This window comes from Hippopotamus amphibius, chromosome 3, assembly GCF_030028045.1.
Source record: "Hippopotamus amphibius kiboko isolate mHipAmp2 chromosome 3, mHipAmp2.hap2, whole genome shotgun sequence".
Classification (NCBI taxonomy): domain Eukaryota; kingdom Metazoa; phylum Chordata; class Mammalia; order Artiodactyla; family Hippopotamidae; genus Hippopotamus; species Hippopotamus amphibius.
In genome coordinates, this window is record NC_080188.1 from 147748667 (window position 1) to 147766242 (window position 17576).

At 46.6% G+C, this 17576-nt stretch overlaps 1 protein-coding gene across 1 annotated transcript in view; it reads right to left on the bottom strand.

Moving 5' to 3' along the window:
- KIF26B (kinesin family member 26B) overlaps positions 1-16187 on the bottom strand; it is a 475056-nt gene extending 458869 nt beyond the window's left edge. The window contains exons 1-2 of the mRNA XM_057730021.1: positions 15742-16187; positions 14542-14943 (exon numbers count right to left, since the gene is read on the bottom strand). Of these exons, the coding sequence (XP_057586004.1) occupies positions 14542-14943; positions 15742-15804 (465 nt within the window). The 5' untranslated portion in view covers positions 15805-16187. The remainder of the gene's footprint in view (positions 1-14541; positions 14944-15741) is intronic.
- Between the last annotated feature and the right edge of the window lie 1389 nt (positions 16188-17576).

Below are 17576 nucleotides of genomic sequence, written 5' to 3' on the forward strand. Positions count from 1 at the left end.
CCTTTTCTCCACATCCCAACATTTGTTATTTACGTCCTTTTTGATGATGGCCATTCTGACAGATGATATCTCATTGTGGTTTTGACTTGCATTTCCCTGATGATGAGCGATGTTGAGCATCTTTTCATGTGCCTGTTGGCCATTTGTATGTCCTCTTTGGAAAAATGTCTATTCAGTTCTCTATGAAGCAATTATTAACGCCATTATATAAGTGAGGAAACTGAGGCAGAAAGCAGTAAGTCCTTCAAGTTCAAGAGCTGATAAATGACAGAGCAAAGATTCAAACCCAGATGGTCTGGCTCCAGGCTTTTAATTACAAAAGTAATGTAATGCTGCATAACCTCTAAGGTTCCATCTATGCTCTTGTTCTGTAATTATAAAATGCCAATGATTAAAAAGGATATTCTGAAGTCTCCAGGAGTAAAGGTGATGTACAATGTCAAAAATAATGGCATCCATTTAAACTGACATATTATATTGACTTTTGCTCTATGTGAGAATTATAAAAAGGGTTTGGAAAGCCCACAATCCTACTAAAAAGATACTAATGGGTCCCTTAAATGGAAAGATGAACACAACTCCATTTCTTTCCAGAATTATCAGGACCCCATTAATGTCTATGCAAAAAACCACTCGCTTCCTTATTACTCTGCACAGAATGACTGGAAGCCAGGCTCTCACCTACTGCACTTCTCCTCTCACCTCACACTGAGGCAGTTCCAAGCCTTCAAAGGGAGAGATTCCTTTATGATTCCAGACCCTCCTCTATCCTGGATGTGGTCATGTGTCACCACCTCACCAAGCAGCAGAGGCAGCGCGGCACCAACTGAGCAGTATCAGTTATCAGGTGGAGGAAGAGAATAGATCGGAGGGGCCGGTGTCTGGGGAAGTGGCCTTGAGCTGCCCTCTCTCTTTAGTTCCAAAGGTGCTAATAAGTCTCCTCCCCGAATACCTGGGACCTCGTTCTACACATCCAGTGCGTGTTCCCTCTTCTTACTCTGCCAGACGAGAAGTGAATGTAACCACATTAAACTGAGCAAAAACAAGGGCTTATCAACTACCAAGAAATTCAAGGCCCTCCAAACTAGCCTCCCATAAATCCTAGACCAAGATCCTCTCAGGTGACGGAGCCGCTCACACTCCGATCCCTGTGGGTTTCACTCTTCCAGGGAACAGGAGGCCGTGGCAATGGGACAGCATCCTGCCACTTTCCGGGACTAATCCAGGCATCACCTCCCACCCCCTACACACTGTCAGCATCCCCTCCTCTGTCACCTTCCCTCCCCACCAGTGATGTTTTCATTACACAGCAGTGGAAAAGAGATGTTTTTCCCAAAAGGCCAGAAATTTTTGGAGAATTCATGTATTCAAGAAAACAATTACTGCCTACTGGGTAAAATTAATCAGATATGATGACTGTGCTCCCGGGTTCAGAGTCGAGGAGATCCACATGGGCAAAACAACTGCATAGATAAATCCTGTTGGATCCTGATGGAGAGTCAGCAGCCCGAGGTTTTCTGGGTGACCCGGACAAGCGTCCTAAACCTTGCCATCATTCTGCAATCTCCTTCCTGACCACCATAAAGTGGCATTACGGAGACTCACTAATAACGATGAGTACTCTATTTTAAAAAGTAAATTAGCACAAACTACCACCACAAAAATGCCCACAACTGGCAACTTCCTTCCCCGAGTGGATGCCTCTCACAGGAAGCAGAGCACTGATTAGGCATATTAAACTGCGCCTTTGTATTACATTTACCACCCTGGCTGCAAAAAATGCTCATAAAACCATCATTAGCAGACTCGCAGCTGTCAACCTCCCTGAGAGACAGTTAGCCATCCTTCTGTGCTGAATGCCCTTTTAATTGCACACCCCACTTTATTAGCTGCCTTGACCTCCAATAAAAGCTTCGGCCTAACAACTTCTGAAACCTGAGACAGGATGTCTACTGTGTCATCAACTTGTAGGCTTCCTGCAGGGCTCCTGCCAAGTGTGCACACGCACACACGCACAACCCGTTAGAAAGACTTCTCCCTAGGAATTTCACAAATAATTACATGAGCAAACTCAGAGGGGAAGAACAGGAGGAGAAATAAAGGATACCCTATCTGAGAACAGAATCAAGGGAGACCCATAGAGGGTGTGCTGGGCTGCAGGATGCTCTGTCAGTGCTCCCCTAGGGTGCCTGAAGGGAACCACGTTCAAGAATGGGGGCAAACAAGGGCCATGCCTGCTGCTCCTCTGCTCTGCGCCTACTCCCGCCACGTCTGCCCCCAAATCCTAATGTGCCCTGGGCTGGGAAAGGCCTAAGGAAGGCCTGCTTTTAATATCTGTGCTCCCTGAGTTCTGTTTGGACTACAACACAAATATGTTATTGCAGTTGAAAGAAGAGCTAAGGAAACATTTCACAGGAAGTGGACAATTTGAAGAGGCAACCTAGGCTAGTGCTAAAGATGAAAAATAAAACTGATAGTAACTGAATGGGCCTCGCTGACTCAGCATCTGCTACCTGCCATCTCCTTGTGGACCACAGCACCCAAACAACAGGATTACTACACCCAAGTCATGGGCGTGGGCTGTGTAAATACTGGTCTAAGTAATTGTGGCCCTGTCTAGATATTTGAAGAAGCAGAAAAGAGTAGGAGAAAGCAAAGGGGTGGGGGTGGGGGGGCGGTTCAAAAAAATTGAGATATAGAATTTCTTTAAGAAAGATGAATAAATGTTTGGAGTTCTAGTGTTTCTATATTGCTACCCAGGGTGAACGCCTCACAAATTATTTCCAAATCTTAATTAACATGGCAGATTTTTTAAATGGAAGAAGAAGTATAAGCAGTCTTTATATCTACGGAAATAACATTTTCTCAAACGTCCCTTTCCAAATTGTTTTTATAAAATTAATTGTCCTTTTGTTTGCCCAAGTTTATTTCTGCTTACAAATACAGAAGGTAGTAAACAGCTTCATTAAGAAACAGGAAGAATCTTGTCCGTCAATTCATCATCCAAATTTCAAAGGCAGAAATGTCACCCATGGGGATACCAGCAAGTACCTTCGCCTGGATGGCCAACAAGGAGGACACGTCTCGGTTGGCTGAGGGGGGGACCCACAGGTGTGCCAACCCACGGAACAGCTTCAGGCTCCAGGTTCAGCCAGACTTTGTCAAGCACACCCCTCTGGAACCTGGGGACAAAGACTAGTCTCCATAAAGTCCTGGGGCTTCTCTCCAGCTTCAGAGCCTCGCAGGCCTGGAAGAAGTGTAGAGACCACCAATTCCACCCTCCTAGTGTACAAAAGAGGAATGAGGCACAAGCTGCCAGGTGACTGGCCCAAGGCCACAGTGCTAATTAGTGTCAGAGGCAAGACTGCATCTCAGCGTCTGGGACTGCAGACAGCCTCCAATGCCTACCGGCCACCCGCCCTTTCACTTCTGTCCCTCTCATCCTCTCCCGCCCTTCCTCCTTCTCCTCCCGTCTGTCTTAGTCCTCTCCCTTCTATCCTTCCCCCACACCCCTCAGCCCCATCGCGGCACTGCCCGGCTTGGAGGAAACGAGTGATGCTCTAGTTCACAGCTGTGGGTCCACAGGGAAGACATTCAAGGCCACCTCTTCAGCCTCTGTGCTAGGATCAAGACATCCCTCTACGAAAAGACACACAACTGAACCCGGCAGGTGATTATTTTTCATTAAACAATGGCAGTGACTAGTTGTTTCCCTGAATTCGACCATGTATCTTCTGTATAACTCTTTGGTTAAAGAACTCAGCAGTTTTTGCTGGTCGTTGTTGTTCATGGCGGTGGTGGTGGTTTTTAATCAGTTAATAAGTAAGTCTCCCATCGCTGCATGAAACCACCAGGTATATGGAGCAGGGAGTAGGGAAGCAGTGATTACAACTCTAAAGAAAGCAACCACTATAAATAAGATGATGGTCTTTCATGGGAAAGTGTAGCTTCTCATCACTACTAATGAAAAGATGGAATTACTTCACAGAAAAATCTCAAGCCCTATAAATTCCTATGTTATCTTAGAAGAAATCCTGAGTTAGCAATTACAAATCCCAGACATCATTCAGATTAGATAAAAAATTATTCAACGGTTACATTTTTCACCCCTGCAGTGGCAAAATGGATTTAAACTTATGATTTGCAGTTCATGCTTTAAAAATAAAGGCATTTTGTGCGTAAGAACTATCAAAGATTTTAAAAACATGCTGTGTGGAGAACTAAAACTTTTAACAATAACTTTCTACGGTCAGCAAAAATACTGAGCTTAAACTCCATTAAGTTGAAAGATGAATAAAAATAGCCCTTCAGCTATAAATTGGTCTATAACACTTAAAATATATTTAGATATAGTTCTGCTTATCAAAAGAATTTAATCTATCCCAGAGCCTTCTGAAATGTTCACCTATAGAGCAGCATAAGAATATCGACTCTTTCTACATAAGCGTTTACAAGAAGGCTTTCTACCCAGGGCAGCTCCAGCTCTGAGATCTGGGATATGTGCAGGAAATACTGCTTGGTGGGGGAGGGTGTCTTTATTTCCAGACTTCTCCACAGGGTCTGAGTGGAATCGATGTGATAGGATCAGCAAAGTATAACTGCAAAGAAAACTGTCTGAGAAAGATAAAACTGGATTGGGAGACAGATAAGCCCAAATTCCTGGTGCCGCGCAGATCTGCACATCGCATGCGCAGTCACTGGGGGACGTCTGCTCTCCCTCACTCAACAGAGCGGAAATGCCAAGTTCCGAGTCGGCAGTGCTCTCTAGGGGGCCTCTGAGCGGGGCAGGGCTTAAAGGGGGGATTTCCATCTGTGACAAAGAATCGCAATCCATATTCATGGCATCTCAACTAAAAGGAGGAGCTATTGTCATCAACCAAGCTCTCCAAGCCACCCTACAAATGAAATGTATAAATAAGTGTGAGATGCTTTTTTCACTGGGACGTGAAGAAATGGGAAAGCAGACGAGCTGAATGGTTCCATCGTCTCTGACAACTGCTTTTTCATTTTGGTGTCCGCACTGGCAAAAGGGAAAAGAATTGGGGGGGGGGGGGGGCCGGGGGAGAAAAATAAAAAACAAAGGAAGGGAAAAGAGAGAAGGAAAGGAAGGAATTTTCATAAAATTCAACTTCCTGTGGGGAGTCATTGGAATAAAACAGAAAGTGACGGTTGGATATCATCTCACAACTTCACCAGTTCCTCCCAACAACCCTGGCAGGGTCCCAACATTACCCCCATTGTAAAGGTGAGAATAACCGGGTTCAGAAAGGCTGACCTGACCAAGGTCACACACTCAGTGATGCAGCCTAGTTTTGCACCCAAGTTTGTTGACCTCCAGATCTTCATTTGTTAAGGTCGTAGTAAGCACCTCAGAAAATGAATCTCTCTTAACCTCTAGGTGTCCTCAACAATTATGAGCTGCCTCAGACATCCTCACCTCTCCATCACTCCTGGATACATTGTCATTGCCTGCCTTTCTCCAGGGTGCCAGAAACTTCTAATAAAGATCCCCAATGACCTCCTATTTACTGATTCAGTGGAAACCCTCATTCCTGACCTCCTTGATCTCTCCAAGGTATCCGACCTTTCATCACCCCTACCTTCTGAAGCTCACCCGCCCTCAGTTTCCATGATACCACTTTCTCCTACTTTCCTCCCCCTTTTCTGGCCTCTCCTTGATTTGTCTTGCTGGCTCCTCAGGCTGGTTGTCCCTTCCGTGTCAATGGGCCCCACAGCTCCGCGATTCGCTGTCACTCCACACATCCTCTGTGGAGAGCTCATCCCGTCCGTGGATTCCACCAGCTTCCTCACGCTGACATTTCCCAGATCCGTGGCTCCAGCCCTGAATCCACTCTAGAGCCCCCACTGGACCCCCCGGGACATTCCACCTCTAGCTCTAGAGAGCTCACACCAATTGGAGTATTCACACTTCTCCTTGAAAATCAGACCCACAATAACAAAACCCCTCTTGGCCTGTATCTCTATCTTAATTAATGGCAGCACCAGCCCCGCACGTGCCCTAGCCAGAAATCTGAAAGAACACCTCATCTTCCTCCTCTGCCTCCTGCCTCATTTCTCAGCTGCCACCGCCATGGGTTTTCTATGTACAAGATCTTTTGGGTCCAGTCTGCCTCTTCATTCCCACTGCTACTGCCTTAGTTAGGTCTGCACCATCTTCCACTCAGGCTACAGAGGGCCATTGAACTCCCGGATGCCACTCTTCCAATCCAGCTTCTCTCTCCCTATCAGAGCAATCTTTCTTAAATGAATATCTGACCATTTCACTCCCTTCCTGAAAGCCCTTCAATGGCTGCCCACAGCCTATAGGATAATATTCACATTCTTCAGCCGGCAAGGCCCTTCATCCTCTCCCTGTCACCTTCCCAGCCTGTCACTCACCCAGGCACACACTGCACTATGTCAGCAACGCACCACTGCAGTTCCCCCCGGATACTGAGCGTGCATAACCTCTTAGTGCCTTATGCTCACCATTCCCTCTGCCTGGAACATGGATGCCTCACCGTGTTCACATGCTGAACTCCTACTCACTCTTCCAAAGCCAGCGCGAGCCTCACCTCTCTGGCTTCTTAGCAGCCTCCACAGCCCATGGTCCAACATTTAATATGCTGCACCCTAACTCTCTGGTTCATTGTCTGTCTCTAATACTAGAGTGGGAATTGCTCTGGGACAGGAATTTTTAATCTTTTTCATATCTTGGTTATAATATGGCACAGTACTGTAGCTGGTACATAAGTGGGAATCAAAAATGTTTTATGGCATATACATATGAAAGCAAAAACAATAAATAACATATTAGCAAACTGAATGCAGCAGCATACTTTAAAAAAATACATTGTGACCAAGAAGGGTTTATTATGGGAATGCAAGGATGGTTCATTATTAGGAAAGCAATGATAATAATTCACAATATTAATAGATATAAAGAGAAAAATGATATGATCATCTCCCTAAATACCAAAAAGACATCTGGCAAAATATAACACCCATTCCTGATTAAAAACACTGAATGAAATAGGAATTGATGGATACTTCCTTAACTTTTAAAAATATATATAAACCAGACTTCCTAGGTGGCGCAGTGGTAAAGAATCCACCTGCCAATGTAGCGGGCATGGGTTCGAGCCCTGCCCTGGGAAGATTCCACATACCACGGAGCAACTAAGCCCATGCACCACAACTATTGAGCCTGTGCTCTAATGCCCATGAGCCACAACTGCTGAGCCCATGTGCCACAACTATTGAAGCCCACGCGCCTAGGGCCTGTGCTCCACAACAAGAGAAGCCACTACAGTGAGGATCCTTTGCACCACAACAAAGAGTAGCCCCCGCTCGCAACAACTAGAGAAAGCCCGTGTGCAGCAACGAAGACACAACACAGCCGATAAATAAATTAAATAAGTAAATAAAAATAAATTTATAAAAAAAAAAAAATATATATATATATATATACATATATATAAACCTCAGTTCCAAAGGCCAAGATCTTACTTAGTGGGAAAAACTGTACATATGTCCACCATACATTACCATTTAACGTTGTGTTGGAAGCATAAATCAATGTAACAAACAAGAGAAAACTATTAGAGGAATAAAAATAGCAAAGGAAAAGAGTGATGATATCTCTATTTGTAGAAGATAAGTCCTTTTGAAAATCCAAGAGTACCAATTTTAAAACTAATGAATATATTAATAGAATTTAATAAGATAATAGGATATAAAGTTAATATAATACCCTTTTCATATATTAACAATTATTAATTAGAAGAGATAAAAGAAGTGAAGAGCTCATTTATAATAGCAACAAAAAGTATTTTTAATACCTAAAAACAAATTTAACAAGAAATGGGCAAAGCCTCTAGGAGAAAAATCTTTCAAATTGCTGAAAAGTAGATATGTTCAAATGGAAAGACATTCCATGTTCTTGGGAAGGAGACAACATCATAAAGATGCCAAATATCCCCCAGGTTAATGTATAAACTTAACATGGTCCCAATTTTTAAAAATGTATTGGAATTAGGCAAGTTGATTCTAAAGTTCATATGGGAAAATAGTCTGGAAGAATAACCAGGAAACTACTAGAAAGGAAAGGCATTGTTTGAGAAAGAGAGAGAGACAATGTTACCAAATACTAAAACATGTGACAAAGCTTCTATAATTAAAATAGTATGGAATTGATACATGAAAAAACAGATAAATAGGACATAACAAAAGGTCCAGAAGTAGACCCCAAGTACTGAAAATCTGGTTTATGATAATGGCTATTTCAAATCAATGGGGGAAAGATGGATGTTTTAATAAAGGGCTTGGGGAAAACTAGATAGACATTTAGACAAACATAAAATTGATCTATACCTCCCATTATATACCAAAATAATCTCCCAGTGGGTCAGAGAGCTAACTATTAGAAAGGAAACCTTACAAATATTCAAAGAAAACACAGGTAAATTCCTTTAAAACCTGGAAAAGGTGGACAGACAAGTTTTCTAACCATAATTCAAAATCCAGTTTTCTCAGATGGGCTCTAGAACATCCCAAACGCAGTGGGAAGCAGGATGATGGGTACAAACTGATTCACTATTCTGATAAACATTTCAAAACCAATTTAGGAATAGAGAGGTATTCCCAGTCCTTATGCACCTACACAAATATACTTTTAAGATATTTCTGATAGGTGCATGTGACTAAAAGATCAATGGGAGCCCATTCTAAACAGTGCTTCTTTGCCACAATAAAACCACACAGGAGATTTAAAAAAAGAAAGAAAGAAAGATTCGTATGATCATCCTGTGACTCAGATAGTGGTAAAAAGGAAATTAGTCTTGTATTCCTGAAAAGAGACTGGGAACCCTCACAGACACCAGCCTGCACTTGGTCTCTGCACTGGTCTCTGCTCTGCCGGGACGAAACAGAGTGGAGTCTGACAGCGGTGCTGATGGGGCCCAGAAGGTCTACCTGAAGAATTCATGTTCTCCAACGGTCTGTACGGGGCCCTCGGGCAGGACTTTTCACAGAGGGCTGACAAGAATCTCAGCCAAGGGAATATAAGTATAAGGAAGCTCCTTTGCCCCCTCCAATACATTCCAGCCAAGAATATTATTCCACTCAGGGTCCTGACCACCTCACATGTTTTCCCCCTACCCTGAAAGTGAAATATCAGGAAAAATAATCACAACCTTCTCCCTCAAACAAGGGTCTCCCACTCAGGCAGTTAAACTAATAGTGTAATACCCTCAATAGCTTTGGAGGGGAAGCATCCTTGGATTTCTCTGTTCCTTGCATCTTTACTCATGCTTCCTTTTGTGACCTGAACCACATTGATCACCCGGAATTCCAGGGGAAAGAAATGAAATCGGGCTCATCTTCATCTTGTTACCTAAGATTTTATGCACGTATGGATGGATGTGTATGTGCGTATATTAGCACAGTGCCTAGCACATACTAAGGATGATAACTGTTAGCCATTTATAATCATCATTAGTACCATCACCATTATTATTAGCTGACGAATCATTCGGTTTGAGCTGTGATATAATGCCAAAGAACAACTGATGTTGCCCATCTTATTGACTTAATTCTTCCAAATGCTGACAAATTACCAGCCTCGGCCATTTAAAAATCACATTTCTAATGCAATAATCCTATCTGCAATGAGTGTGGAAGAAATTACTACAGGCCAGGGATTTTTACAAAGTGAATTAAATCACTATAAAAACTGACCATGTTGGTTCACAATGAAAAGTCTGATAGAATGAAATGCCATTATTCCATAGCTTACTAAGCCTTAAAGAAGCTATTACTGCTCACATATCTCTACTGGGAATATTTTTATAAACCCTAAAATGTTTCAGAAATGTCTTAATGATAAATGCTATTGGACTTTTTCATTACTGATATTATCTATTAGCTGATCCCTTATCTAAAATATTTCCAAAATGGAAAAGATTCAAGTGAAGCCTTCTGAAAATAGCCAAGTGTTCTTAGAAGATTTTAGATATAATTTTCTCATAATTAGTAAGTACTTAAAATTCAACACCTATTTATAGAATCCTACATTGGCTTTAGGGGACCTCTTAAATGGAGTTATTTTTTCTTACCCCTGTTTTGGAACTGGAAAAATATAGGAAAAATACGTTTTATATGTATAAAACATATTTCACATATATATACATATATATATATATATATATATATATGTATATATATATATTTCCAAGTCTAGACTTACTTGGGCCCTGTCTATTTGGAGTCTACGTTTGGTGCTCTTAAACCCCCTGACACATTCTTTTCTTTCATCTCTGTGATTCCTGGCCATTCTTCCCAGTATGTCTGGCTAATCTTCCTGATATTTCTGGGGCATAAATGGACCCAGAATATGTGACCAGGGAAAATTCAGCTAGGAATGTAGTTCTGGACTGTTTTTTGCATAAAAGATTTCCTTTCATTGATATGGAAATGAACAGATGTCTTATAACCTTTGCCAACCTGAAACATTTCTGCTTGCTCCAGGGAGTTCGTTGGGGCAGATGTTTCATAGGGCTTACACTGTCCATTCAAAAAGTTCTGTCACAGATCTTAAAACGCTCTAGGATAGCCCCAAAATGGGAGATTCACACCCTGGCCCCTATTTTTCTGGCTTGGTGCCTCGACTGTGCATAAAACAGGAAAGATGCTCTTGCCAATGGATATGGAATGGTTTTATATTTACACACTGGAACACTACAATGGGTAAAAGGACTGATTTCACTTAAAATCCCAACACTTTACAAATTCACATTCTTTCATTTTGCCTGACCACTTCCATTTACCAGCCCTAGAAAAGAAATGATATAAACCCAATAAGTACTTTTTTTTTTTACTGACTGAAGTAATAAAAGTCAATCCAAATGGTTTACAGTCTACCAGCAGAAAAAATCTTGCCCCACTCAGGTGAGTCGCTGTTTGAAAGGCTGGATCCAGAGCGTCATTAAGAGTCATGTGAGCTCACAATTGCTGCTTCTACATTCCCCAGTCTCATTCCTAAAACTGCCTCTAGTCTCTGTCTCTTTCCAGAAACCTCAAACCCAATGCATGCAAAGCCAAATCCATTATCATCTGTCTCTCTGAGCTTCCCCCAAATCTGTATCTCCTCCCATTTTCTGCCTCAGTTAACACTACCCCACCCACCCAGTTACCTAAGCTAGAAACCTTCAAGCCACGTTGCCTTCTGCCACGAAGCCTCCTTCTCCAGTGGACACGTGACTAGTACTGAGAGTGCTCGGAATGGGGTAGTCACATCCCAGGGCACCAGAGCCACTGTCTAACTCCTGGGACCAGCCTGACACCCCTCCATGGGCTCACCAGCACTTCACCTCACCTCCTTAACCAACTGTTTCAGAGAAAGTTGTACCAATTTCAGAGACAGTTTGTGCCAGTGGGCACAGGGTGAGAATTCATACGGCAGTATGATATTTGGGAAATGTACTGATGAAATCAGAAACTGAAAGTTGATAATACTTTGTAAGAAAAGCCCTCAATTCTGTAAAACATAAATCCCACAGAATCTTGTCTAGTTAATAATCATCAACTTTCACGTCTTTCTCTAAAGAATGGAAGCGCTTTTCAAACGTTATCTAAAATAATTTTTATGACATTCTAATCATTTAAAAGGTCCCCTAGAGTCTGAATCATTTTTTCCTTAGTGTATTAATGGGAAAGTTAAAAATACAGAGGAAAACTGAATTACTCACTGTCACAAAATAAATCAGTGGTAGAGAAAGAACTAAAACCAAACCCACCCTAAAATAATAATGTCCCTGTATGTGCTATTCTGCCTTTGACTTTTAAATGCCAACCTAGGAGACTTTTAATACCACCTCATAGAATGTAATACTCTATGTAAGAAGAGTCCCCAAATACAGCTAAGCATCTTAAGTGAATTACAAAGATGATTTTTGCTAATTACCCCTCAAAAGCACGCCTTTATCTTTCAGACCCTTACTCTTCAGGGAGAAGGACATGTTGGAGTCACAATGACATCTCTTGTTCTAATGAAACTTAACTCCTTCTGTGCCTAAGGGCTACAGAGGTCCACAGTTTGCTCATAACTCTGACTCAGGGAAGAAGAAAGGCCTTGTGTCAGAGTTACATGGGCCTCCAACCATGATGCTTGAGAGAACACAACATTTGTTTGGTTAAAATGCTGCAAACTTTAAAGGTGTAAGGGAAATATTACCTAGTCTGAGAGTACCAATACTTAAAAAAGAAAAAAAATACCCTAAAATTATTATTCTCAGAGACAGGCAGAGGATTTGTAGTTAAGATTTTGGTCCCACACTTCATTGCTAACAATGAGGTCATCCAAGTAATCCCTGTTTCTGGCTAAGTTTTGTGCTCTCCTCTGCACCAAATGTCATGTTTCCTATGCTACATCACATCTAAAACTCCAGGCGAATTCATGTGTGCACTTAAAGTGACCCCATGTGACTGTCCCCAAGACTGACAGCTGTTCTCTAGGTGTGCCTGGATCACTGTAAATTGGTGTAGAGCACTGAGGTTCCCCAGATCCAACATTTCTTCTGGAGCCATCACTCTGACAGTATAATCAGTTTCCCAGCATCACTTTTATTTCATCACATAAATAAAACTGGCAAATATATCAAGCTGCCTCCTACCGCCCTGTGAATGAATTTTCCAGGCTGTTTCAACAAAGCCAAAAATCTACTTTGTCACATGACTCCACAAAACATGATGGATGCATTTAAGTTTCAACATTCATTTCTTCTTCCTATAGATTCTTTCCTCCCTCCACTTTTGTGAAAAGAGTATATTTTAATGTACCTTTGCACACAAGGAGCATGCAACAACACAAAGAAGCTACTATAAGAACAGGTCCACAAGAATGTTCTAGAATAAATTGGTAGTCTGCAACTTACTGGGATTGCCAAAAAAAAACAGATGCTATATCTTTAAGAACCAAAGTTCTTCAAAATTTATCAGCTGGTCTAGTCTGGTTATACAGTCTTACAGCACCCCACACTCTTCCTCTGTGGCACTCACCACAAATGGAAATAAATTATGAATTGTGTACTCTGTGGTTAACATCTGTATCCTCCATTAGAATATAAGCTCCATGTGGACAAGGACTGTATGTACCTGTTATTTTATTGCTGTGCCTAACACAGTTCCTTGAATGCAGCAGAAAATCAAAGAATGTTGATAAACGATCACAAGAGTAAATAAATCTGTGAGTGAAGAGACAGTGTTAAATCTGAGGATACAGCATGCAAGAGTGAAATAAGCTTTTAGAGTCCCTGAGATTTATTCTTAGGGGTGTCATGACAGATTTATTACCAAACTAGGAAAATGGCACACTGACAATGATCTACAAGGTAATTATTCTTGAGATAAATTCGGGATTCATAAAACCAATTCTCTTGGTGGCAGTTTTCCACATTTAAAATTTTACAACTTCTGTGGGTATTTGTTTAATTTAACCCTTGTATATGAAAACATCAATGTGTGTATATTTGGATAAGCAGAAATGGCAAGCAGATGTAGTTATTCCAAAATTCCACTACTCAAAATCACAACATTTCACTTCAAAAGTCACAGAAACATAAATCAGAAAATGCCACTGAAGTGTCAGAATTCTCTACAGCAATTCACGCTGTTTTCTTGATACTTCTCTCTAACCACTGATAAAAACTCTTTGAAGTGAAAGAGTAAATATTATCATTTCATAGTACTTAGGCCCAACAGTGCAAATACAATTGCATTGTGTTACACACCAGGGCTCCAGACACACACAACGCTGGAAGGGTTGCCATGGAGGAAGCAACGTGCTCAGTGCTGGTGCAGGCAGGAGGGAGCCCCGCTCGCTCGGAGAAGCTGCTCACCCCTTAACCTTCCTCTGATAGACACACAGAGGCTGGGGGAAATGCTGGCTTTCCAATATGTGTTTCTGTTTTGGTGGCCCTGGGAAGGAAGGACCATAAATAGGCAATAGGAAATGCCAACTCCTAAGTGTCAGCCTGCTTTTTACTACTCCCTCCGACATTTTTGTAAAGGATCACGGATGTGGGTGGGGAGAAAAATCTAACGAGTCGCCCCGCAACGGGGGAGCGGGAAGGAAAGAATCCCAGTAGCTTATGTCAGCGTGTCCCCGGCCTGCCACACGGCAAAGGTCTGTGGACGCACGGGAGGACGGTCTCGGGGGAAGGCAGCACCGCGCGGGTCCAACAGGATGGATGGACGGGTGCTGGGGGCGCAGAAAGGGCACTTTGAGGAGGGGAGGGCTACGGGAAGAGTAACCTGGGCAGCCCCGGTGGACAGCGGGGCCTGGAACCGCGGACGCACCATCCGAGCAATGCGCCCGGGGAAGGTCTGGCGGGGCAGACGTCGCCCCCGGGGCCCGGAGCTGCCGCGGCCCAGGCAGCGCCCCCTCCGGAACCGGGCATCGCGCAGCGCGGCAGTCCCCCCACCCCCGGCCGCGGCGAGGCGCGCAGCTGTTGCCAGCCCAGCCCGGTCCCCGGCGCCGCTCACCTTGCCCGGGAAGGGTCCCGGGAGGAGCAGCTTCAGAGCCTGCCTCTTCAGCTCCACCAGGCGGGCGTTGCAATTCTCGCACCAGACGCCGCGGTCCGATCCAGGGGAGGAGCCGCCGCCGCTGCCCGAGCCCGGGGAGCCCGTGCCGAAGCCTGGCGAGCCGCCCAGAGAGCCCGGCGAGCTGGTGCCAATGCCCGGGGAGGCGGGGCCCGGGGAGCCCGTGAAGGAGCTCGGGGACGAGGTGCCCGAGCCGGGGGACGGGGTCCCCGACGAGCCGAGCGCCGAGCCCGCGCCCTCGGGAGTGGGCCGGCTCCCGGAGCGCGACTCTTCGTACGCTTTCCGGTACCAGCTCTCAGGGGAGAAGGGCGACGCGGGCTTGGTGGGCGAGCAGACTTCATTCACCTGCCGGGGAGACATGCGGGTATCAGAGGCCGCCCAGGGCCACCCTCCCGCCTGCCCGGGGATCTGCGCGCCACCGAGGGCCCGGCCGAGAGCCAACGGGCGCTCGTTCCGGACCGCTCCAAGCCCGGCGGCCAAATCTGCCTCCATCAGTCTGGTTAATTGTCTTTAAGTGAAACCTCGTCGCTCGGGTGTTTCCTGCACGGTTCCCGGGCGCCGGCGGACTCCTCCGGTCTTGGAGGAGAGAGACTCACTCGCTAAGGGAATTTCGGTGCTTTCTGCAGAGGAACCCACGGATTCAGCTCCCCGCGCTTTTGAACCCGGCACCCATCCCAGCAGGAGCCCACGTTTAAGATCCCGGAGGTCGGGGGATGGGAGGGGAGGGTGTGACTTTTGGATTTTTGTTAATTCAGGGCACAGCCCACCGGATCCTGAAGGTAGATGAAAGGTTCTCCCGGCTCCAGGAAAACGGCCCCTAAGAACCGCAGAGAATGCGTGGGAAACCCTCCCATTCTGCTTAACTCTGCTTGGAAGTGTAGGAATGCTGCAAAAGTTAGGGATGCGGGGAAGAGAAGGAACGAGAGGGCCGCAAAAATTCCGAGGGCAGGCGAGCGTGCGGGCGTCCTCGGTGGCGGACCCGCCTCCGCGCGCGCACGCCGTGCTGGCCCAGCCGAGGCGCCTCCGCAGCGGGAGCAGAGCGCGGGGCCGCCCTGCCGCTGCTGCACGCTACCCGGAAAGGGGAACCCCGGCCAGGAAGAGTCCGGCAACGCGCGTCTCCGCATTAAACCCGTCACAACTTACCCCGTATTTCTTGCCCCTGGTGGAGACTGCAAGCCTCTCTTTATTCCCAGCTACCGAATTCATGGTGGCTTTTCCAAAGGACAGTGTCTAAACGTTCCACCAACGCTACATCCAAAAGGTCTTCCAACCCAGAAGGGAGCCCAGTTGTAGGGGGCTGTCTCTTGGCCCTCAAGTCAAGGTTTCTTAGTGGAGGGGGAGGGGGGAATAAAAGCAGATGGACCCCAGAAGTAATAGCACTAATTTGCAGAAGGGTTGGGATGCCTGGTTTATTCTTCTCTTCAAATAATGCTTTTCCTCCTCTTCTGCCTCCTCCAGTCACACGTTCTCTTTTCACGGTCACATCCAGATAACTGGCATTTTCCTCAGCCTAGTGAGTCCGTTTTCCTCCACGAGGGAAAAGACGAGTACAATCGGGGCACACGACAGCCGCAGAGGAGGTGGGTGAGCCCCCCGCCTCGCCTCCGCCGGCGAGCCGGCGGTGGGAACTTGTCTCCTTCGCGGAGCTTGGTAACTGAGTTCAAAGAAATTCTCCCAAAATATAAAGATCCAGATCGGGGAGGAGCCTCGGCGTGTGGGGGAGCCAATATCCGCCAGCCCGCCTTGCCTGACAGTTGCGCGAAGGCAGAGAGGGGCGGCGGCGTGGCCCGGCCGGCGTCCGCGGTCAGGGCGCGCGTGTGCGCGGGGGCGCAGCGCGGAGCCTCGCGGACAGCGGCCCCGCCGGGGAGCCAGCCGCCTGGCTGCCGGCGCCGCCGCCGCGCCTGCCGGGATCCATTTTACGTTGCGGCGCTCCTGCCTGACAGTGCGAGGCCGAGAGCCGGGGGAGGGGGTCGTAAATCTCGTCGGTTGCGGGGAAGTTGCTGATGAGTGGCCCGAGTCCAGGGCTCTAATGAAACAGCACTGCGCGAGCCTGGAGCTGGGGGCAGCGCGGAGCGAGCGCGGCCGGACAGAAACGCGCCCGAGCCTCCCCGCCCCCGAGTTCTTTCTCTTCCTGGCAAGGCTTGCAGTTCTGCCTTTGAAACGCCGTGTAAGAGGGATTGAGTCACAAACAAGTCCACAAATATGCCGGGTCCTCCCCCCGCCCTTTGTTCTCCTAGACCTGCCCTGCAAACCTTTTCTGGAATTGCCCTACCGAGCCTGGCGGGCAGGGGGGCCACCCTCCCAAGCGCAGCGGAGAACAGGGCTTGGTCCCCGGCCGCCAGCGACCCAGTGTGCGCTGTGCCCAGCCGCCCACGGCCGGGACTCGCGGGCCCTGGGAGCAAGAGGGCCGCCGCCGGGCAGGGAAACTGAGGGACTCGCCGCGCTGCGCACGCTCAGCGCAGACGGCTCGGGCCTGTAAGGGGGTGTGCGCGAGCGGGCCTTGGCCGGGGGTCCCTTCGGCACCCCTCTTCCTGCTCTTCCAGTGTGCAGGGCCCCCCGAGTCCCGGGAGCACCCGGTCATTGCCCTCTCCAGTCCCCCTCCGGCCCCCGGAGCAGCGCCCGGAGCGCAGGAAGCTGGCATTTGTCGGGCTCCACACGTAGCTGCTCCGGGGTGTCATTTTTCATCTCCCGGGAGGACATTTCTTCTGGTGAGCCTGCAGGTCTGTTTTGTTGTGACCTTTAATTAGCACCCCGCGAGACGCCTCTTGAAAGGACCGGCCCCGTGCGGGGATCACGTGAGGTGTAATGGCATCTCCGCGCCCGGGAGGGACCGGGCCTGGGGGCAGGCGAGGGCGCAAAGGACGCCTGGGGCTTTCCAGTCTCTGGCTTCCCTCAGAGATATGGAGGGGCAGGAAGGCAATATCCTGGGGTGCTGGAACCCTGTGGCAACGCCCCCCACACCTACTTTCCTCAGGGAA